The sequence below is a fragment of the Convolutriloba macropyga genome, chromosome 3 (genome assembly GCF_964194025.1).
Source record: "Convolutriloba macropyga chromosome 3, txConMacr16.3, whole genome shotgun sequence".
Classification (NCBI taxonomy): Eukaryota; Metazoa; Xenacoelomorpha; order Acoela; family Convolutidae; genus Convolutriloba; species Convolutriloba macropyga.
In genome coordinates this window covers 35,549,423-35,574,036 of record NC_134470.1, presented here as the reverse complement: position 1 = coordinate 35,574,036, position 24,614 = coordinate 35,549,423, and the positions used below count along the sequence as shown (strand labels likewise).

Sequence of the window (24,614 nt, the reverse complement as noted above, 5' to 3'; positions counted from 1 at the left end):
TAGAGGGCGAATTATATAATTTATGATCACACAACTCATCAATAAATTTGGCTAAAAACCACTTGTAAAGAGTTACGTAACGCTTATAAAATCAGTTCGAGAGCAGCATTAATAGACGTAAAAAGTTAACGTTTTTAAGTCTGTTGCGTGAAAACATAAAGGACTAACATCGGGCGACCTGCTCTCAAACGACCGGCAAGCGGTTGGTTTCGTTAGTAGCCCGCAGGGGCTTAAGGATGCAAGTATTGGGGCGTGGGGTAGGGTTCTGGGAGAGCTGGATGAGAGAGGAGGGTCCAAATCTCCATTTTGGACGAGAGTCGACGGGAAAAAATTGCAAACATGAAAAACGGAAAAAAATAGCGTCAGGCTACAGAACAAAACTAAAACAACCTCAATATACCCACAACAGCTACGCTCAGCTTAAATCTTCGCAAATAAAAAAGCTACCAATATCTTTCTTCTTTTCTCTTAGCCTCTTTTAATCCTACTCAACCTACCCAATTCGGGGTTAACATTGGATGTATTCTCACAGCCTGCCGGCAATGTTTACCTTTTATAGAAACATAGTTTGAGAATGAATTGCATATCAGCGATGTGACACTTTGATGCCATTTTTCTCCAACGTTTTGTTCTCTTTGCTGTTCAAGAAAATCGTACTAAAAGTATTTCACAAAAACAATAAAAAACCTAAACCAAATTGCCCATGAATTTTAAGGTTTTTCATATGGTTCACTAAAATTTGCTATTCCAAACAGTTAAAACTAAAAAAAATTGCAGATATAAAAAGTGAACGTAGTTAACATTAAATTCCTTAAAACTTTTTTTACAAAAATTTTTTAAACATTTTTATGTCAAATTCGTTCCTATCCCATTTGAGTTCAAGGAGATCAATTGCCGAGTTTTTTTCCTTCAGTATATGGGCATTTCAAAATTGGGTATTTCAGTATATGGTTATTTCAATGCATAGGCTTTTGCAGTCCTCCTTTCATTTTTAAAGTTATTTTTTTTACCTCTTTTCTCAATTATGTGACAAAATTCAGTGTTAGGGACAGAGACAAATTTAACTTTGATCCTAAGTGATACATGTGCCCGTACAACCAATTCCACATTTATATCAAGTTAAACAAATTTTCACAATACATTCTCTTACTTGTGAAGAACTCATACGCAAGAAAATACCTTTTTCAAAAGGAAGGAGAAATTTTACCTGTTAGCAATGGCGCGAGCTGATTGGTTGCAGCCTCGTGCATTCCCATTGGCCAAATTTTTGAGCAACTCCGCGAATGATTCATTGATGTCGATACAGGCCTGGTTAGCATCCACGGCCAACTTCTGTTTATCAGCCATCTATCAAACAGATGACAATCAGAACAGCTGAATGTGCACTACAGATTATAATCAGACACTAGGCATAGATGATAGACATCAGGACTGATAAAACTCAATTGAATTGAAAAAGGTGATAAAATTACAGTGGTTTATCATAACTCCGTAACCTACTTCGAAAGCTCGTATAAATGCCATTTTGTTCAGGTAAAATATTGGTCAAGAACTACAAATTGGCTTCATCAAAGGTAGGTAAAAAATAGAGCAAAACTTATGGATGGATTTTTTTTGGAAAAACGACAACGCGCCGGCTTTCAGCTGGATACGTATGATATTAAAAAACTTCAATTTGATAGTAAACTTTCTTGTAGCATCTTATTTGAAGAAAATCTACACGATGCTTCCTATAGCGTCAATGGCGGAGTCAAAACATTTGTTGCAATATTCCTAATCGATTCTCAGCATGATTACAAATTGAAATAACAAAGATGCGCAAAGTCAATACAGATAGTAACTATGAGACACTATTAAAGCGGAGTACAGATGCGTGAAATAACATCCAAATTAAAGGAGAGAGATTAAAATAAAAGAAAAAGCTGAAGATAATACAAAGTGGACTTCGCTAAACTCCGCCTATGCTGCAACCATAACCTCTGTATAACAACTAATTACGAATAACATTTGGTGACAATATTTTGCACTCCAGCCGCTCAAATCAATGCTGTATTGTGTAAGCTATCACCAATTTCAGCAGAGAATCTTGAAAAAAAAAGAAAAATAAGTTCAACCCATTTATGAGGAATCAGTGTAAATTTTTCTTAGCCTAACGAAATTAATAGGGTTTTCTTTCACATTGCCAATGACTTTTTAGTGCACTCCGTATACACCTTTTCAGAAAAATGCGACTGTTGTAATAGCTTTTACAGCTATGACGTTGATGGCGCTCAAGGTAAAAATAGAAGTTAACACCAATCAGTATTGCACAGAACTTTTAAACGCATCCAACTTTCGTCGGAACGATTGCTTCAAACGACGCCTACCTTTTAAACTTTTGATAAATGACAAATATGTTAATCTTTAATATATACACAGCCGTTAGCTTGCGAAAAATAGTCCCAATAAAGCGTTCAGTATTCGTGCATTAAAAATGTAACGAGAAAGGATCATGCGTTGCGCCTGAATGAGAAAGCCAACAAAACATTAGCTTCCCGTCAATAAGTCGCCAGAGTAAATTTCAGACTTCTTGCAAGCTGGCTACTTTACATACATCTGTATGATCAAACTCAAAATATTTGATCTACGGTGGAACAATAATGCTGTGTTTAAGTGTTAGCTTAAATTCTCAAACCACTTTTACGGTAGAGCTCTTAACAACAATATCGAAAAGAATATCCAATTATCAACAACAAATAATTTAGGATTAGAAAAGCTGTTGAAAATTTATGCCCCAAACATGAGGACACCGGGTGCAGCCACAAGCTTATTTAAAACATACACCAACTAACGTCGGACAGATTGCTCTCGAATTACAGGAAAAGTCCGACCAGGGTGGGATCGCGACCCATGACCTCCGGAGTCCTCGACAGAAGCATCAACCACTCGGCTATCCGGCCCTTGTGATATCCTATGCTACAATCCCTTTTATTTTAGCAACAAACTTCATACTTCGGAGTGAGAGCAATTGAAATCACTCAACAATGCAGAAGAGAAGCGTTAAAAAGTTACTTGAAATTCCAAGGATCTAGAACAAAAGCGCAAAAACCGTCAAGCACAAATTTTGCATCAAAAAGATACACACGTTTACAATAGTTACTTGAAACTTCATTCGAGAGCAATTAAAAAGAAGAATAGCGCAGCTGAGATGACGCGGGATTAACCTTGCCAGCGTTTCACCGGGACAAAAATCGACACAAACCGACTAAGATGAGAATGAAAACTTGAAAAGACAAAAAACGTTCTAGAACAAAAGCTCAAAAAGGGTCATGCCAAAGTTCTGCGTAAAAAGACACAGCCGGTAGAATACCGAAAGCGACTCGAAGAGTCGCGCACTATAAACTCAACAACTTGAAAAGAAAGTAGTGATTATTAATGAAGGTAGATACGGGTGGAAGTAGGTGATGGGAGAGGGGTAGGTAGTTACGGGATGTAGGTAGGGGCGGCGTTAGGGGTCGTAGTGTATGTGTTGGGGTGTAGGCAGAGGTAGATAAGTGCCCCCCCCCGGATATATAGCAAGAGGTAAAGGGAGGGGGTAGGAAGGCAGCGAAGATGTGGGAGGCAGGTAGGGCAGTTTGGTAGGTAGGTGAGGCGTCTACAGCTTAGATAAGAAGGAGGGACTTATATGGGATCAAAAAGTATCAAAATGACACCTCTTCACATTGAACACTGTCAGCAGTTCCTAAGTACTATACATTACAAACTAAGCTACTGTTAAAGCCCATGGTTCGAAAACACAAGTCAAAGTTCAAAAACAAGTCAATGGTTGGATGAAAAAAAACTCAAAATTCAAATCATGCACAAATTTGCTTCAACTAAACAATCTCTAGAACACCAATAATCCTCTTCGAGTCGTAAAAAGACCCACACGGTTACAATGATTGCTTCAAACGTGGTTCGAGAGCAACTCAAAAGATACCCGAATAGATACCTGATATAGCAGACAAAATCCAGAAAGGTTATTCCAAGGTGATCCCAGCTGTCGTCAAGAAATTCAGCCGACAAATTCGCCTTCCTGGGTACTTTTAAATTTCTGCAATTTCACTATTTCTATTTTGCTCGGACTCAATAATTTTGTTACATCAAAACCAACACCGACACTTCAGTACAACAAAGCAAAAAATGTGCAACTTTTAACTTAATGAACGTACTAAAACGTATCTGCTCTCGGCTTCAAATGCTGTTATTAGGGTTTATTTCAGACCACTGACATTTCATATCAAGAAATCAAGCATGAAAAAGTCACCCGAAAAGTCAAACCTCACATGCAACCAAAAATGCTTCTAGAGTAACAAACAGTCAAGCAAATTTGTGAATAAAAAGACGCACTCAACAAGAATAGTTGCTTTGATCTTTGTTCGAAAACAAAGAAAAATTTACTTTTATATCAGCCAACGAAAATATTCCAGTAAAAAAAGTATAAGTATTACCCTTAAAAAATCATCTTAGATATTCTGATAGACAAGAAGTGTGACTAATACTACAATACATACTACAAAACAACTCTTTGTCACTTAAATATGCGTCCAACTCATAATTGACTTCCTTTTTCACAAACATAGCCGGAAGATCGCGAAATAACAGGAAACAGACATCCGTAATGAAGAATATAGCTAGCTAAAAATAAAAAATATTGAGCTGATTGACAGCTGACGAATGAACCATGCTATACCTATTTAAAACAATTTTTTTGTTTAAAAATTTCAAAATTGCTCTCAAATTGCTATCATTTTGGGCGCCAGCTTTTATCAATACTATTATCATTTTGTATTTTTACTTTTTCAACATCCGCATTATATAGGAGTACTTCGACAACCTCTAAAAAATTTAGTAAACCTCATATTAGTCTTAAAATGAGCGCGAAGTAAATCATTGTTCCTACCCCACTTTAGCAGGCGGAAGGGACTATATATTTTATATTGGAATTTTGTTTTATATAATGGAATTTTTTGTTCAGTCAAATTTGGACGATCGATAAATTAAGCAAAGAATTGTGAGTGGTATCATAAAAACGCCAGTCCAACGTAGAACATAAGAACAAATTCTTTTTGAAATTCATTTTCTCCGGGGATATATCGAAGTTTACAATTTTGTGAATAGCAGACCGATTTCCGTTATTTTAGCCCAAATTTTCGTAAATTTCGCTTAAAAGTTGATAAACTTGTCAACAATAGTGTTAATGGCTTTCCCTCTAAAGATAGAGTATGGTTAATGAATAATTCGATCCCACCAGTTTTTTGCTACACTTTTCGAATTTCAGACTTTCTCACCAAAAATGGTGCCAAATAAGTACTTTTAGCTCGCTTTATTTGCCATAAGTAGAGACCAGGAAACTGCTAACAAAATCATTTTAAACTCCAAAAGAGGGAGTCCTATAAACAATTTTCCATATATGAGGCTTCATGAATTAAAATACTGCCCGTTTTTCTGCAAATTTAACTCGATATGTATCCAAAATGCAACATTTATTTTTGATATACTGAAATATTTCATTTGCCAAATTACCTATGTCGCAAATATTTGGAACAATTAGGTGCTTTAGTTGTGCGCGCATTTTACCAGGGCTAGATTTTCTCTTCATGGAAATTTATAGTCAAAAAACGTTCGGATTGCATTGGGACGCGATCTTGAGCTCCAATGAACAAAACATTATCCTTTGAGTATGAGCTCATGATTTAAGACTTGCGAAAGGAATTTTATAAGCTTGAACGAAATCGCGTCTTGCCTGCACTCTCAATTCTTTTTGCAGTCTGGTGACTTTGTCTCAATAATAAAAAAATCGATAGTCTTGTCTAATTGGTACAAGTAATACTATACCGAGTTTTCATTCGACATCTAAGTGCTCTTTCGACCATGTAAATCTTTGTTTTAAGAACAAAATCAGTGCCTTTTTGAACTGAGCATCTTCTATATCATACTTCTGTCAACCTGTAGCCTAATCTCAGTATAAACAACTCAATCTTTTCTTTCATGTGATATCAAATTAAATTCTTTAAAAGTTTCGTTTTTTAACTAATGGTTTTTTGGCTCGTGTACTACGAGTTTTTAAATAAACTTGATTTTGCTTGAATACCTATTTTTGAGGTTCATTTCTGTTTGCTCGACAAACCATAACATTAATAGCAGGTCTAACTGACGTCTAAATAAGGCGCAATGTAACATTCTTAATATTTTTTGTGGATATCTTATTGCTTTGACGGCTGCAACCACGTTCTCTTGCAATAATTACTAGAATTTTTAATTTATACCTGTTTGCTGATCTTTTTGTAGTCATTTCAAATATTCTAGACTATGAAAGATCTCAGTGGCTTCTTTTGGATATTATAGCGAAAGGTTTTAATAACTTATAGACAAAAAATGACTTTCGATGGCTTTATCAGATGACTTTATTTTCAAAAAACAAAACTATTTTTTAAAAGTTCCCCTTTTTGTTCCTCATTTTGAAATCACCTAATTTAATCTCAGTATTGAAAATTACCGTCAATTGTTTGTAGAACCCAATAATAATTTAGGATATATTTATTTTGACTGACGTCCTTTGGGCTTAGATTTTCTACACTGTCAATATTTCAAACTTTCGATACTGTCAAATTTTTCTATACTGGTCAATATTTCATGTTCTTTTTGTCTTTTTAACAGAGACCCCTTTACAAAGAAGACACAATGACAATCAAATGAGACCCAAGTGAAGTATCAAAAATCTTCCAGTTTACAATAGTTTCATTGGTTTTTAAAATTTGTTTAAATGGCTTCAATATTGCGGTAAAAGTGTTTGTTAAATTTTGTTTTCTGTCAGATTTATTGTTCTTTGTAGCCTTATGAGTCAGTCTCACTAATAACAAGCGCAATTGGATTCCTAAGGAGCTGCAAGTTAATCTGTTTTGGTTTTTAGATGAAAGCTTAGGGTTTCTCTGACTTAGGATCTCTGTCAATTTTTATCTTCTTTCGGCCTCTAGGTAGCCTGGTCTCTGTACATATACACCGTATTCTCTTTCCAGTTAGACAAAACCTAATCTTTATAACCGTTTTGGCTTCAACTAATTGTTTCTGGGCATTGATAACACGCATTTTCATTTTTAAAAAATGCGATTTTGGATATCTGTTAATTTTGTGGTTGTTCTTTGACTTCTTTGCCACAATATCACACTAATAGGGAGGTGCCATTGGCGTTGAAAGATTGGTCAATTGAAACCATTAAACGTTCTCAATAAAAAATAATCATCGTTTTAGCGGCTGTGACACCGTTTTTTGCTAAATTATTTGATTTTTTAAAGAAATGTTTGCTTGTTTTTGTCGCTCTTTTTGCCGTCGTATAAAATAATATGGATAATTCCAGGTGTTTGATTTCGTTATTGTGTTATTTTAAATATGGACATCGAGTTTTGAGTGTAATTAATGTTTGTTTTAATTGACTTTTTCAGTTTCTCATCTCTCGTTTTCTGGTTAATGGCATGTTTCATCGGCCCTCTAATGCGGCATTACTCAATTCATTTATCATATGTTGAACAATAGGTGAATTTTTCTATTTCTCCTTCGCTCGGTAGACCATTAAGTCGAAAATGCGGAGGAGCAGGGTCGCAACATTATGTGCAAACGCACATTACCCAGCCTCCTTACTTGCAATTAAGAGAGGTATCACGCAATTGAGATTAAATCTCATTGCCAATTAGTTTAAGAAATTACATCACCCATTTAACATACATCGGAGCCGCAGAAATATTTCGACGGATGTCAACCATATATCAATCAAAGTAAGTGGCAGGTATATGTTAATCACGACAGTGTTAAAGGCTACAATTGAACAGAAAAGCTTCAAGAAATAGATTCGAAAAGACACGTATAATTATACATTAAAACCATAGCCGCCAAATAGCCGGAAAAAAGCAGCTTGACGTACATTGAGATTGAAAGGGAAAAAATGTAAGAGATAGAAATTGGCAGAATTTGGCAGTGTCAAAACATTATTAATTGGTGTGCAAATTCTGCATATTCGGTTGGATTCTAAGAATACATACAATTCAACTTCTAAACTGAAGGCTATTCAAACAACATTCTCCTACTGTACCTTAAAACTAGAGCAAAAAAATTTTACGCCGCAAAACCAATCGCCGTTTTGCTCCACTTCCTGTTTCGGCGTGACCAAAACCAGCACTACAATTTGACTTCACAAAAATTGTTCAAATGTGTCAGCAGAATTTAAAAAAACATAACCGGTAACAACTCGAAGGAGAAAACCTTCTGACATACCTTGAACTCCCTAAATGACTTAATGATTATCTTGATTGAAAACGCTAATAACTTAAACAATAACATGAAAAAAAACATGAAAATGAACAATTAAAAATTCTATTTCCAGAAAAATTGATAAAGTCTATGTTAAAACTTTCTTTAAGTCGCAACTAAACAACACTTACTGGCAAAAGACCATGCAACAGGTTTAGTTTCATCCATTAAACAAATACAAATGGAAAGATATATCCAAAAAAAATACAGTAGAGAAAACGAAGGTAAGGGAAACGGAACGAAGGACACAATCAAAATTATATTCTCTGGAAAGTTTCAAAAAAACTAAGCTACAAATGACGGATAACTCGTCAATATGCTCCTTTCAAACCATTTTTCAACGAATTTTAACTACTTTGGTCAAGCATACACCAATCCAACACCTTGCCAATTTATAAAATAAAACAAGCGAAGAACAAAAAAAAACAGAAAAAAAGTAAAAAAAAAACTTGCATCATTTTTTATTAAAAAGAGCCCTGTCCAGCTTCCAGTAACAACCATAGAAGAACTCTGATAAAAAGAGTGAACAGTACAAGGTACCGAAGAGCAAACAATTTAAAAAGAGGTCCGCAGATTGCCGGTAAATATCCGTCGTTGACGCGCTTGATGCACATCGGGATTGAAACAAAAGAAATTGACCAAATTTTCTGTTTTTTTCTCAGTTTGAAAGTGTTCTAATTTGGCGTGCAGTTTCGGTTGCATTCTAAACTATACTTAATTCAGCTTCTAAACTGAAGGCTATTAAGCATAATACTTATGCTAGCTAGCAATCGTTTTAATGATCTTTGATAACCTAATGCACTATGACTTTAGGACCGGCCTTTATATAATTATCCCGTTTCTTTTGACAGTGAGTGAGGTAAGTCAGAGGTCAAACGTGAACATCGTGAGTTATGTAAAACGGAAAAAGTGATCAAAAGATAACGAGAATTTTTTAAAAAAAAAATGCAGGACAAGTCCTGAATAACAATTCAAAAAACTGACTTAACAAATGACCTTACAAATATTTCACAGCAACATTAAGAGAGTCAAAACGCCACAGACCTGAATAATAATCCAAAGAACTGACAAGTCTTGAATAACAATCCAAAGAACTAACTTAACAAATGACCTTACAACTATTTCACAGCAACATTAAGAGAGTTGGATTCTAAAATATTCGGTTGGATTCTAAAACGAACGAAAAATCCCAAAAACAATTAAACATCTTCTTTTCACAAAATTTAGTGCTTTAGGAATTCCTAAACAAAATTACTAAAAATATTGACTCTATGTACTAAAAATCTACTTAATACAGCAACCTTTTGGGAACTACGGAAAGAAAAGGCAAAAAATGGCAAAATTTAAGAAAAATGGCAAATCCGAAACTTTTACAACCAGTGGCGCATTTTAAAAAAAGAGAGCGCCTAAATAATAATCGCTGAGAGGATGACGGCGGCTATTAACAATAAGCCCTACTCAGTAAGAAACTACTACGCACAAATCTTTTAGAAATATTTATTTCTGCTTCAATCGACCCAAAAACTTAATGCTAAATTGAAACTTCTATCATTATCTCCAATACAATATTAATATCTCCAATTGCAGAAAAAAAATGCAAGTCAAAAATGGATTATTAGCAGCAGTGTTTAACAGTCAAAGTTCCAATTACTAAATTAATATTTCCTAAAATCAAATTTCTATCCAAAGATTTTTTTCCGAACGCCATGTTCTCGGTTCTTTTGTTGCTTCGTCAGAATGAAGAAAGCTCTTTTGTCGTTTCAATAATAACGGTTTCAATGATGGAATCATCGTAACTTTATTCTTAAGTCCCTTTGAATTTTTAGTAACAATTTCGAAACTTTTGTTTTACACGTAATTTTAGTTCACACGTAATTTTTTCCCGGCTGTTGTATGTTTGGTTTTGGGATCTTAAGTGAATAGTCTCAAGTGTTCTCTTTCAATATCTATTAATATATATTAATGCCTTTATATCAAAATTTGTCCAATGCTCTTTCTAACGTTCTAACAGTTTCGATACATATCTTAGAAGTTTTGCAAATTTTTGGGTCATTCTCCGAAATGTTGATAAATGTTACTTCTTCAAAAATTTGTTTTTTAATGGAAGCTTATAACTTTCATATTCGTTAGTTATTCTGACGAGCGTTACTACGAGTGTGACATATCATCGTTACTTAATTTGGAAATCAATAGCAAACACAGAAATGAGAAACCAAAAAAAAAGAGGAGTACACATACACTTCATGAAGACTACGAGGAATTCAAGCAACATAACTTGAAACTAGGAAATAGTGAAAAAAGGGACAACATCATGCTAACCCCACTTTGTCAAGACTTTTTTTAGGGCGTGCATCGCAGACTACTATATGTAGCATCAAATTAAATCTCTCTGCGTCTAAATTTTTCCTAAGAAAATCACAAAATTAGTTTTGGCAGCTTTTCATGTCAATTTACCGCCAATTTTGACAACATTGTTCGAAATTGGTTTCTTCCAAACAGTAGTGATTTCCTCGAGGGAATTTCAGATCAACAACTCTGTTAGTTTTCTGCAGGCGTCACTATCTACAATTGAAAAAAACTTAATAAAATAGAGCTTTTCAGAAAAAGTCTCTGCCCATTTTTAGCCAAGTGATAAATGTTACCCATTTCTTCTGTTCGTTTGAAATTTTTGAGATCATAACAGAAAAAGAAAATCAACATTTGAGGTATATCATTATTGCTTAATTGTTCACCAATTTTTGAGACATCGCAAAATAAATGTACAGCAAAGCACATATCAAACTTTCATAAACTGAGAACATTTTGCATTTGAGATAGATCAGCTTGATTCAGACACAATATTGAGTGAAGATCGCTCACAAACAAGTCGATGCTAATTAAATACTTCCTTCTGCAACCTCAGATAAAAACAACAGATTTTGTTTATTTTAATCATAATATCTTCAACATTGAGTTTGTTTCTTGTTCAAAATTAATTCTTGTTAAACCAGTATGAAAAACAACCAAAACAAATTATTATAAGCAGCGTCATCTAATCAGTTGACAAATATTAAGCTCCAAAATTTACCATTCATAGATGTCGGATTTTACTTGATCTTGACAACTTTATTTATTTGCTCACACATCTGGATTGTTTTGGAAATAATTTCAAATTGATATTTGCAGCTACATATCATTTATGCCAGAGCATTTTTGTCTATCCGAATCTGTTTTATTCCAGTCAGTGAAGTTATCGATATCCCAAGTCTTTTCTTTCAATGCATGTTAATATTTATGAATATCTTTATATCAAAATTTTCTGAATGCTCTTGCTAACGTTCTACAAATTTTGATACATATCTGTTGTAGTAATGTTTGCGGGTTCTTGGGTCATGCTTCGAAATCTTGACAAGTTATCTTTTCCCAAAGTAGTTTTAGTAAAGAAAATTTATGAGTTCAGGCTAGATAAATGTAGCCTTGTCTTTGACAGTTTGACATTTATTTTTAAAAGTCTTATTAAGCTACATCTTTGTTTCTTAACTTAATGGCCTTTATTAGCGTTCCAGTTCGATTTGATTAGCGTTTGTTAACTTGGTCGCATGGGGGTGTGTGATGGGGGTCAAAGTCTAAGACCAGCCCTTCACACAGTGAATTTATGTCTACAAAACAGCTCGCCTCCAAAACGGCGATTCGCATACTTAAGTCTAGTAAGCGAGAGGCTTACACCTGTGGAACCAGTACGAATGAGTTCTGCTTTATTACAACGTTTGGGAAGCTTCCTATACATTAAACAAAACCGACGGGCAAAATGCTCTCAAACAACTGGTGAGAGGTTTGCTTCGGTAGTAGCCAGCTGAGGCTTAGGGATGCTATCATTGGGGGGAGGGGTGAACGGAGCAGGGCAATCAAACGTCGGGGGTGTCAAGCAATAGATGGTGGTTAGGGTCGGGAGGGCTGAACGAGAGGTGGGACCAAATCGAGAGGTAGAGGAGGATGTACGGGGAGGGAGTGTTGGGTGTGGATGAGTGGGGGCGGGGGGGGGGTCAACCTTAAGATTATAAACAGCCCTTCACACCATGAAATTGTCTCTTCAAAACAGCTTCGTTGAATGGCATACTTAGAGACTAGTAAGGCCTTAAGGGAGCTGCTCAGTCACTTCATGTCGGGACGCTACCTGTTTATCCAGTTTTTTCCCCGAGGACAAAAAGTGGGTCAGACGAGAAATCGGTCGAGCTAAAAATTGCATAAAAAGACCACAGGACTATAATTGCCACAAACTTTGTCTGAGAGCAATTAATAAATTACTTGGCTTGTCATTATATATAATAGTGAGATGAATCTTAATGTTGGAGAGAAAAACAAAAACGCAGCTTTTTCAAGCAATCAAAATCCAAAGAATGAAACCAACCAGGATAATGCCACTTCTGCATTAAAATTGGTCATTAAAATTGATCACCAAATTGGTTCCACAAATATATTTCGAAGTATAATCACTGTTTTTTTATTTGGGTATTGTTTATCTGGATGCAATTATACCTCAATAATCCACAGATAATCAAATGAATTAAAGAAGCAATTCGAACGTCTTCAGTATAAAGCAACAATAAATTTCTGTTAACTGGTGTGGCATAATCGAATCAGCATTAACCCCAGCTGACACTTATCATCCAAAAGAAGACACGACCTGAGGGCACTTTTCAAAAGGATGTCCTTTTTGTAATAACATGGCCAGCATTGTAAGATTGTAACCGAAACTGTAAAATGCAAAATGAAAACAGTCCATGCGAAAATACTGTCCAAGTAAAAATAACATTTCTCTCGACCAGTCTTTTTGTTCTTTGGCGTAATGAAAGCTTTATTGACACTGAAATATGTATTTATTGACTAGGATAATGGAGTTATAGCCCGGAAAAACCTTAGAGCAGCCAGGCGTGCAAAGGAGATAGATAAATAGATAGTTATACAAAAGAATGGTAATAGTAATAGGGAAAGTATTGGTTAAAGAGTATTATAACTAGTTTTCAAGACTATATAATATGAGCTATCGCATAACTAGGGGAAGATAAGCCTGGTGTAAAAGTAGGAGGGGACGAGGAAAGAGGGAGAAAGAGTGTATCGGTGGGGTAGAGGTAAGAGCGAGAGGGGGAGTGCAGAGATTTCATTTAGTTCATTCATTTATTCACATGTTAAGAAGAGAGGGGTCTGATAGAGGGAAGGAAAATGACAATGTGAAGTAGGAGGAGTAGATAGTTTCACCCTCTCCTCTCTCCCTTAAGACACAGAAAGAGACAGGAAGCAGGGAGACTGAGATGTTAATGAGGACTAATGGGTGTGGTGCGCCCCAAACGTTCCCTTAGTCGAAAAGAAATTGAATAAACAAAAATATTGCGACTAGAATTTACAAGAACTAAAAATGTCCAAAGTAATAATTTTCAATAAAAGTAAACTTTTGAATCGAAGCAACTAAATAATAATCAATGACGCTTGCAACATTAAGTAAATAGAGAACTGGATCGTTGTTTTATTGACACTTCCATATAATAAACTGATTTTACGTCAAAAAGCAAAACTTCTTGGACGAAAATGAAAAACATGAAGCTCAATTTCCGTTATCTTGTACTTCAAACTGCGGTAATATATAGAGTACCTCTATTGCGCAATAATTTTAGGAAATCATAATTTGGCCATTATTTAAGAAATTAATAAAATTCTAAATCTATTCAAAAACAAGCCTGCAACTTTTAAGACCCGAGTTTAGGCGGATCAAAGTGAACAAAAAAGACCAAACAGAAGTGTTTTCTCTCGATAACCCACGTACTGTTAATTTTGCATAGCGCTGTATACATTGGAACAAAAAGTGTGCAACCCTATGATCGTCTGTTCACTAGAAATTAGACTAATGAGATGCAAAGTAGAGTTTTACTTAAATTTCCATCTTTTTCTGCCATTAGAGCAGTCGATTCCAACAGCCATATCCACACAAATGAGTGGCGGAAATTAGAAATTGGGTTAAAAGTGTGGAAAAATAGTCGCAGGACTAATCTAAAGAGAAAAATGGGAGATGTCACAAGAAGACAGTCAAAATAAATGCGAAGAATCGATTTAGCCACGTACAAGACGCATAACTAAAAACTTAGTTCATTTAATAAAATCAAATCATTCTTTAACTTTGTAACGAAACTCAAGCGCTCATGTAGAGCAAATATCAGTGTTCATAATAAAACCAGAAATCAATTCCGACAAGAAAGCTTTGCCTTTTGGAAATATCATCTATTATAGAGTCTTTTGGAGACGAACTGGTGCATTTCAAACGACCCGCAAAATTATTGACGAGACAGGGCATTTTTCCTCCGTTTAACTTGTTACAGATTTAAATTACGTACGCAATCATGCGCAGCAACTTCAGTCGAGTTCTTATTTCTTAGCTGGACGATGGGCAGAGTTCTTAGCCTCCAACCCATCATATGCGAAACAACATCAAACGTACCACATGTTTAACCAAAGCACAAATATACACATCTTTATCTGAAAATGGTCTTTCTCGAACGAAATACAGGTGACCAGTAACTGTATAATTATTTCGATTTACAAGATTAACTTTCGACGATTATGACCATGTGGTTGCTTAAACTTGACCATTAACATCAGAGATATTGCAAAATGAGATATTCCAATGATTTGAAGAAAGCTTAACAAAAAAAAATAAGTAAACATTGACTCATTTGAAAATTAAAAGCAGAAAAATTACGAGAACAACTGACTAACGTCAAACGAATTGTTCTCAGAGGACTGATGTCGGGTTGACTTTCCTTTAGCTAGTTTACTTAAACGAAATTAGATTCACTGTTTAGTGGGAGGGGGTAAAAGTGCGGATCTATCATTTTTAGAGACTGGGAAATTGGATCAATGACGCAGAATACATGCCACAAGCACAATGTAAAGACTCAACTAATAATTGCCTTTGCAATATCTCTGAAGTTTGAACCTCTAATAGTTTCAAACAACTATTGGCGCCTACTGACTAGAACACGCAGTTTTTTTTTAAAAAAAAAGCCCAAAAAAACGAGGATAGCAAAAAGAAACCAATTGTCTTGAAAATTGGCACAAAAATAGCATATTAGGTGTCCTGATAAATTAAACTCATTTTTAAAATTTTAATACCATTATTTGACAAACCACACACAGCCGGCAGATTTCAAGAAAATATCATAATCCGCTCTATACGTTCGTTAACACTTAAATCTCAAATTACCACAAATGAAAAGAATGAGTTAGTTGAAAAATTAGTAGTCAAAGTCAGGACTTATGATTCTTGTGACGTCTTCAATTGAGCTGTTTTGCAATATATAACAAAGCTACCATCAAAAGACTTTCAAAAAATCTGAGGAACCCTCAATTGACATTAACTAAATGAGTTAACGTCAAATGAGTTTAATCAATGAGAGAGAGAGCGAGAGAGAGAGGAAATCATTTTAAGACTGAGAATGATATCCACATTCGCCATAGTTATCTGTACGAAATACGAAATTTGAGAACACAACAACAGAGTAGCCATAGAAAGAAGAATGGTTATATAACTACTCGAAAAAAAACATCCTGGTTTCACAGAATGAATTGAAATCAACGAGCCTAAAAATCATAAATCACTTACAAAATGAATAATGTGTAAACACTTTCTGAACATCTTGCAATTATTTTCTTCGAAAGGATAAAAATAATTTTTGAAAGAAGTTACTAGGAAAAATAAATTAGATTGATAAATTACATGCTATTGAAAATTCTGTTTTACTTTTTCTAAACGTGTTTACCCTAAACGCGAGATAGTTATAGGATCTGTTTTCATAAAATTTGAACGTTTCAAATGCTATTTAATTATATCCCCTTGAAAGCTTATTTATCTAATAATTGCACTTTTTTCATAATGTTTAAATCTTTTCTAGTACCTGAGTATTTTGATACTTTTAAATTCCATGATTTTCAGAGAAACCAATTAACTCAAATCAATGAATCAATCGCTCAAGTGACTTTTCAGTTATTCGGAGACATTTTATTGTAACCAGTTTCTTTTTTTTTATACAGTCTTGGCAAAATATCGATCTGGCAAAATTGGTTTTAGAAAACAAAGTCGGGCTCAACCAAATTTCCTACTCCCCTTTTAAGGTTGGAATACTAACCAAGGAAAAAGCCGAAACTTTGAACACTAGCTCAAACTTCCGACCAATTTTTCTTCATATCGTTAATAAGCATCCTTTGGTTGGCTTCAAGTAATTATTCGGATAATAAATTGGTACAGATTAGGAAAATTGAATCAGGCAATTTTAGGAATAGCATCAAGTCTTCTCAAACAAAGAAAGCTGTTTCTATTATCAATTTAATATAAATGCTTCCAGTTGTTACAAATGCATAAGAAAAAATCTTTACTATGATGAAGATAAATCAAAGCTCGGTCAGCTCCTTACGTGTCTTTTTGATGAAAATTTTAGGTGGCCAGTCTCAATAATCCATTTTCTAAGGGAAAAAAATTCGAGACAACTTTCACAAATATGAAACAAAAATGCATAAGCACAGTCAAGGCCTCAAATTAAGCTGAAATTCACTATCTTCATTTGAATTTTTGAATTTCCTGGTTTCATTTGGTAAGAGGTATATCTTACGGGGTGTTACTCGTCTATATTTATATGGTAACAGCCACCTCTTTTGATCAAACTACAAATCCTTTGTTTCATCACGCTGATTCCTCTCTGATCGCACCATGAACACAATAGGGAGCCAACAAACCAAAATTTAATTTAATTAAGCTAAGTAGAACACGCAAGAGCTATTAGACTGGGTATGTATTCTAACAACGACTGGTTCTTTTTAATAGAATATATCAAAAATTTTCTAACACAGTAAAATTATATGACAAGCAATTAATATTATGGCTTATTCCTGTTTGCAGAAGCAAGCAACTGGATAATTTCTTTACAATTCTCTCCTACATTTTCAAATCTCATAGCCTAGGTCTTCAGTTCACAGGAACAAAATTTTACTTTTCAATTAGGAAATTTGACAAACGTCAAACTAACTTCATTTAAAAAACGCGATGCTTAGTGGGTTTAAATCTAAATCTAGCGGTATCGCGATGATCGAAACAACTGAGAACGAAGTGGTTGAGAGATTAAAAAATTAAATTGTGGAAACTCATGTCGGTATGTTAATACATGGATATGGATTCAGACGATAGCTGTTTAACTGAGAGCAGTCACTCCAATAGAGTAAACATTCCAACAGTTTTCTGGTAAAATTTGTGCACTTGGACACACTCAATGAAAGTGGTTGGTGGAAACTAAATTTTGGAAGACTGGAATTAATGGCCTCATTTGAATATCCCAAAGAGGCAATTGACAGGAATAGATGAATGAAACAAGGTACTATTTCCCTGATCCCAAATGCGCCCTTTTACTAACTATCAAAAAGGGGCAGTGAATGATGATGCTCAGGATGTACGCTCAATTTTACAATTGTTTCAACCCTTCAAAATTATTATGGGCTAGGAAGTTTATGCTAGCGACTTTTTTGGTACGTCAATTTTGGCCGACTAATATCTATTGAGGAGAGATGCAATATTGGTCTCATTGAGCCTCTTCAGAAAAAAACGAAAAATTGAGGCACAAATGTTAAAATTTTGACTATCATGACAAATACTTGGAAATACGCGATAGATACAATGAACACGTAATTGATGTCGTACAAATGCTAATGAGAAGATCATCTGCATTAATCGAGTCAGTGGACGTACACTGATTGAAATTTAGTCCATTCTTGAGAAAGTAGAAAATTAGAATTAGATCATATTCCTTTGATCATATAGTATACAGATTGTTTAGAACCTGGGATATAGAGTAAATGGATATTTATCAGTATACAAAAACACTGATATGATCCTCACAGTATGTACAAATATATTGCAGAAAGTCAGAGAAGAGCATCAGCAAAAACAAATCACAAAAAAAATCAAAATCAAGTTTCACCGTATGCGGCTGCCCCTGGTTCTTTTTGGAAAGAGTAAAGAAAATCTATTTCTGATATTCGTAGTTGCCGCAACTTTTGGCAGTAGGTTACTTAAATCTGATTCTAGAAAACTATTCAACAATGTAGGCTAAGTTTTCCTTCAAATTTGTTTACTTCAATTCAAATAATAGAATTTTCATCTGTTGTTGATTTATGGAATATCAAGGTGATGTAGAGAATCACTTCAGCAGCTAGTAACCTATTCTTTTATTCTCCAAAAAAGTAGTTCCTTTTTAAAAATTTGTCATAATCTTAAATCTTTTTTTTTGTGTATTTATTAGACAAAAAATCTATTGAAATTGATACGAAACTATTGCGGAGACCAAGTTCAGGATAAAAATCAATAATTTCAAATTCAACTTAACTTAACCATTGCTCTTTTCCGAAGAGATTAGAAGAGGTGTATCAAGACAGACTAAGACGTTTTGAGAGATGAAACATCGACAAACGAAGGAAGTAATAGTGAACTGCTATGTGGTCAAAGTTGAACAAATTTTATTCAATTCTTTTATTTCGCGAGATTAGGAAATTGAAAGATCGCATTATCGATCCTCAATCAGCCAGTCAAATCGAAACATAAAAACCAATAATCTAACTCTAAATACGCAGTATAATCTAATCTATCTAAAATCTTGTATTACAAACGATGACCAAATCAGTGTAACAATAGGTCAGAAGTTAACTTCAGCATCTCAGCTGAAAATCCATCTCCAGAATATTAATTTCTAATTGAATGTTGTGTTTACTGACAAACATGCATGTCAGATGCGACATGTAATCGAACGCAAGTGCAAGTTGAAGATGACAGACACACAATGACATTTCATTAAAAAAAGATAACAAAAATTGATAAAATTGTCTGCACCAAATGAACTATTTTGGAAAAGCATTCTATCTCCAGCAGGCTGCTAAAATAAGCAAACCAGCGACGCAATTGATAATTCAAATGAAATGAACTCTACATTAGTATTGCCCACTACATTTGCATATAACTAAAAAAATAAAATCACAAGGAAGGGAAACATATCCATTGATGTTTTTCTAACTGAAGCGCATTTCATATACCACTTGATTTCTTTAAGATCAGACAGTAGAACACAAAATTTTTTCAATCTGGCAATTTCACCAATTTCAATAGTTAACTAAAGCGAAAACAGATAAGCATCTGGGGAAATCATTAAAGCCGAGATTAGTGCAATAATTAGGAATATTTTCCACGATACTATGAGAGTTACAAAAATGAGAGCGAGAACGAGGGCCTCGGGCGGTCTCAGTTAATCCTGACAATCTGACCAAAAAATTATGCTTAAACAAAATAGCATATTGCTAAATTTCCAAAAACTTTTGCCCAGTAAGCTTTCAGTAACAGCTGAGGTATAAAAACAGACAAAGAATCTTTGCTCGTCCAGTGTGATTAAAAGTGTGTTTTCGACTGTTTAAAAATTCCATTAACTGAACAAACCAGTCAATTCTGTATCTAATCTAATCATGGTAGGGGATACTTAATGAGAGGCTTTGCGCATAAGATTCAGCTGTAATAGTAAACCGATGTAGTGCAACGGTATAGCTGTAAAACGTTTCTGTCTTTGCCCTAGGAAAGTTATCAATTTCATAAACGTTGAAATTCAAATTTCCTTGGAAAGGGTTCATTACCTCTAACTTAATTGATCTTCAAGTTCTGGCCATAACCTAGCAGCCTAAAAATTGCATCATTTTGGGCTACAAAAACTAAAAACGACTTTCTAACATTGAATTGAGGCCTTCCCAGCAGCCGCACCACTCCAAGCACCGTCAATGAAACATGTGAAAACACCTTACAAAAAAATCAGGACAAGTTCTGAAACACTATTCAAAGAATTTAACGAAAAACAGAACTACTCTGCCTGAGCAGCAGATCGATTCAGCAATGCCAGCCAAAAATAAAAACAATCTGAAAAGTGAGAAACTAAAAACATAACCAGCAGATTGCCGGAAAATAGCCGCGATAGACGCTTGTGACCTTCCATGAATTGAAACAACTAAAGAAATAAGATAGACAGATCGACCACCAACCCCTTAATAGACAACTAGACTTTTTGGGTTAGATTTGGACTGTCAATTTTATGACATGACACATACGGCCAATAAGGAAAAAGCCCTAAAAGAAATATTTCAAAATTGATATTCGGAATCAAAAACTCAAGACTAATACATGAATGAGGACATATAAGATTGGCACTACGTAGATGCACACTATTGATCTTTAACTAGTAAATGTTCATAAAATTTACAGTTTCATAAGTGAGTTCAGAAGTCATTTTTTTGAGCGAGGTAAGTCACGCAATTCACCTAAAAGCTGATATGACGTCACACACACAAACTTTAACTTCAAAGCAGTAGAAGTCACTGAAGTAATCGAAAAAGTCAATTCGAAGAATTCAGGTCGTAAGAATCATCGATGGAGACGATGAACTAAAAAAAAACCACGATGTCCCCAATAATAGCCGCTATGGCTTCGCGGCTATTAATAATAAAACAAACTAAACCAAAAATATAATCATTGCTAAAACTCTGGAAATTTTACCCTGAAGGCTAAAATGGATCCATCTGAATATACCCATTAATCCACGCACAAGCCTTGAAAGAGGTTTATTGGCCAATAAACACTTTGAAAAACTTTGAAAATGCAAAAATTAAAGAAAGCCTAAACATACCCGGCAGATTGCCGGAAAATAGCCGCCGTTGATTCCAATAAGCATGATTTGGATTGAAAGAATAGAAGATATTGAAAAAAAAAGATTTTTGTACCAAAACATTTTTTAAGTCCGATTTATTTTGATGGCATTTCGTAGTTGAACATAACGTACTTCTGTTTCTTAGAGAGAGGCTACAGGGGCTACTATCAATACCAATAAGCATTAGAGATGGTAACTAAGACTTATAGGAACGACTTTCAAATAGCGGGCATCTATAATTGGGCTTTATGGGTTTATCCCGTTTCTACTTCTGACTTCAATTTTTTATACTGACTCTGCTCATTTTGAATTGCTTTGCTGAGCAACTGATGTTCAAAATCACTTTTAGCAGAATGAGAGAAGAGAGAAACTAGCCTAGAGAAGTCAAAAAGATATCACGCAAAATGTTGAAAAAGCGGCAAAATGAGGTAAAGCGAAACATTTTTTTTATTCGACGAAGTAAAAAAAAATAGGAGCGCTATAATAGCCGGCTGAGATGATGAGGGCGGCTATTAATAATTTCGCAATATTGCAAAGTAAAAAAAACGGCTTTTTTGTCAGCTTTTTTGATCTGTCCAGAAACACATACGCAAGACCTAAAAAAGTTTCCTTGGCCGTAAAGATCAATATTATTCGAGAAAATGCCAATAAAAAGGTTCAAAACAATTGCAAATTTGGATTAAATGTTGGAAATGTTTGTAATATTAATTTCTTCAGAACCATTTCATTGTCTCCAGAGGCTATCCATTAACCAACTTTAATCCTTAAAAAGATTCATTGGCCCATACAGATCGACAAACAAGAAAAATTACAATAATTCTGAAAATTTGAAAACTGCAAATTTTTAACAAAAACTAAATTTCGTCCGATTAGAGTATAAAAACAATTCTATTATCCCTAGATGCTATGTAGTAACACACAAGCAAATCATACAGGAGGTTCGTGTCAATTAGGGGAAAAATACTGAAGAAAATATTTTCCAAAAATTTATATAAAAGTTATATAAAAAAATGCCAAAAAAAATTATATTTAAATCCTGAAAACCATTCCATTACCACTATAAACTAAGCGGTAACCTATTATCAAACCCTAGAGGAGGTTCCCTGGCCCCCGACGGTGCTAAATTTCCACCACCACACTTAAAAAAATTGCAAAAATTAGAATGATTTTGCGTGTTTGCAGTAAAACGTAAACACGCAAAAATGACCTTGAAAAAGTCCTTTATCAACTTTGAATGAGTCAATTTAAGACTGATCAAACAAAGAACTCAAAGAATGAAAAAAAATGTGGAAAAAATTGCACAATTTTGGCCAACAAAAACTCCTAAAAATGAGCTTTTAACCTTGAATTAAGGCCGTCCTGGCAGCTGCCCCACTCAAAGGACTGCTTACGCCAGCTTTGATCCTCTAATGAAACTTAATGCCTACTGAGCCTTACCTGTTTCAACCGTCTGGAAAGATAAAAGATATGAAAAATGTAAAATTATCTTACAAAAAAGACAGAGCCCCAAAACAATCCAATTCTTTGATTGTAAAAAAGACAGAGCCCAACTATAATCCAATTCTTGGATTGTCAAAAGACAGACCATCAAAACACAAATTCTTGGATTGTGAAAAGACAGAGCAGCAATACAATCCAATTCTTGGATTGTAAAAAACACAGAGCACCAATATAATCCAATTCTTGGATTGTAAAAAGACAGACCCCCAATACAATCCAATTCTTGGATTTTAAAAAAGCAAGAGCACCGCAATACTTGGCAGCTTATGGAACACAAGCCGAAAAAACAGCCGATAGAACACAAGAAACGACTCGCGTGAAAAACAACAATTAAAATCCCACAAGACAAATCAAAATAGAATAGAGAAACAATAAATTGAAAACAGGGAACGGAGAGAACTGAACGTCCGTAAACAAAGACGTCAAAGTTCAAATTATGAACAAATGTGCTTGAGTTACAAAAAGACCAATCCAATAATAATACTATTCTTCGAGTGGTAAAAACCATGAGCACTGCAATATAGCAGCTACAGTAAACTTCGAGATACTCGGTTCATAATCATAAAACTAAAAATCCTGTTCCTAAAATAAATTATCAAATGGTTAAAGCGAATGTAAAGATTAACAACCACAGCGCTGAAATGGTGGCGTGGTAGAAAAACTCACTTGAGTTCCCTCGGGAGGCCTCAGAGCATTCTCAGCTGCCAATTGAGCTGATTCCTTGAGAAGTCGTACGCAGCTGTCGGCAACAATGATGGCATTGTCCAACTCGTAGTTTCCACACAGATCTGCCGCCAACAGCAGAATGTCCTGCAACACACATATACTACATGCCTCGAGACAACCAATATTAGTATTCATTGACGCATTCAAGAAAAATAAGACCAGATTTTCAAAAGAATATTTTCCAATGTCTGCTAACTATTTTCTTGAACCATAGGGCATAGAAAGTGAAGCAACCCATTAGCGTAAATATACAAAAAAGAGGTGGGTAATTATTTCGTTGAAGTCAGGATGAGTTAATTTTTCCGACCCACTTTTACAGGGGCCTACTTAGATATGCCTGTTTAGAGCACAAAACAATACGGTTCACTTCTCGGAAATAGGATTTTACGCAAATAAAAAATCTGTCCACGCTCAAGTGTTGTCTATGGACTTTCAAATCTTTGAGAAGTTTAATTTTCTGCATTGTTTACTACATCCGCTGAATATGATCCCCCAAGTCCTATTATTTGAACTGATTTTCACCTAACACACCCATCCACTTATTCTGTTGGCTAATTATTTGCACAGTTTCTGACGAAATAGCACCGCCTCCGTAAACCCGCAATAACAAAATCAGTGATACAATCTCACCACCAAGATGGCGAAGGGGCAACATTAGGGATGAAATGAGAGGGTATCCTTATACCTCTAAAAGCAGTCAACTACCAACCCACTGCAGCCACACATACCTGGAGTGCCTGAAGAGATGTAGAGAATAGACTCGCACACTGGTTCAAGTGCTGGGACATAGTTGACCCCGGCTGGCCTTGCAGACTAGCGGAGTCGTCCGCACCCTGCAGTGCAGTTGGCTGCATGTACGCCAGGGCTAATTGACAAGCCTTCACTAGCTGAAAAGGCAGCACAACAATGGTCCACTACCATCATAACTAACTCACTACTTCAATATGGCCGAATAGATACAATCAATAACCAAAAAGAAATTGGGTAAATAAGCCTTATAATAAAAGCCATACGATGCCGCAGTAAGGAATTTTATTTGCTCCAAATAGACATAAGTAGATTCTATTCCAATTCAACCGCCATCCCACTCTTGACTGAACGCACTTTAGAATATTGTTTTCTTCTCTATTCACGGCCGCGCAGCTGATTAAAGTCTCGATTCAAAACAAGCAGATAGCAAAAAGAATAATGAAGGCAGAGTTATATACAAACGTTACACGCCGTTTCCAAAGACGAAAAAGCATGAAAACCTGCTACAGCTTCCCGATAATAAGGGTAATAAAATGCTAAAGTGTAATAAAATTTTAATGTTTTAAATTT

General features: G+C 35.0%; 1 protein-coding gene across 7 annotated transcripts in view; it reads right to left on the bottom strand.

The window, feature by feature from the left end:
- The window catches only part of LOC142336168 (talin-1-like), a 210,366-nt gene that overhangs the window by 132,492 nt on the left and 53,260 nt on the right, over positions 1-24,614 (bottom strand). For all 7 annotated transcript variants that reach the window (XM_075384782.1, XM_075384786.1, XM_075384783.1 and 4 more), the window contains 3 exons: positions 24,023-24,181; positions 23,235-23,378; positions 1,208-1,347 (listed from right to left, as the gene is read on the bottom strand). In XM_075384782.1, coding sequence (XP_075240897.1) covers positions 1,208-1,347; positions 23,235-23,378; positions 24,023-24,181 — 443 coding nt within the window. The remainder of the gene's footprint in view (positions 1-1,207; positions 1,348-23,234; positions 23,379-24,022; positions 24,182-24,614) is intronic.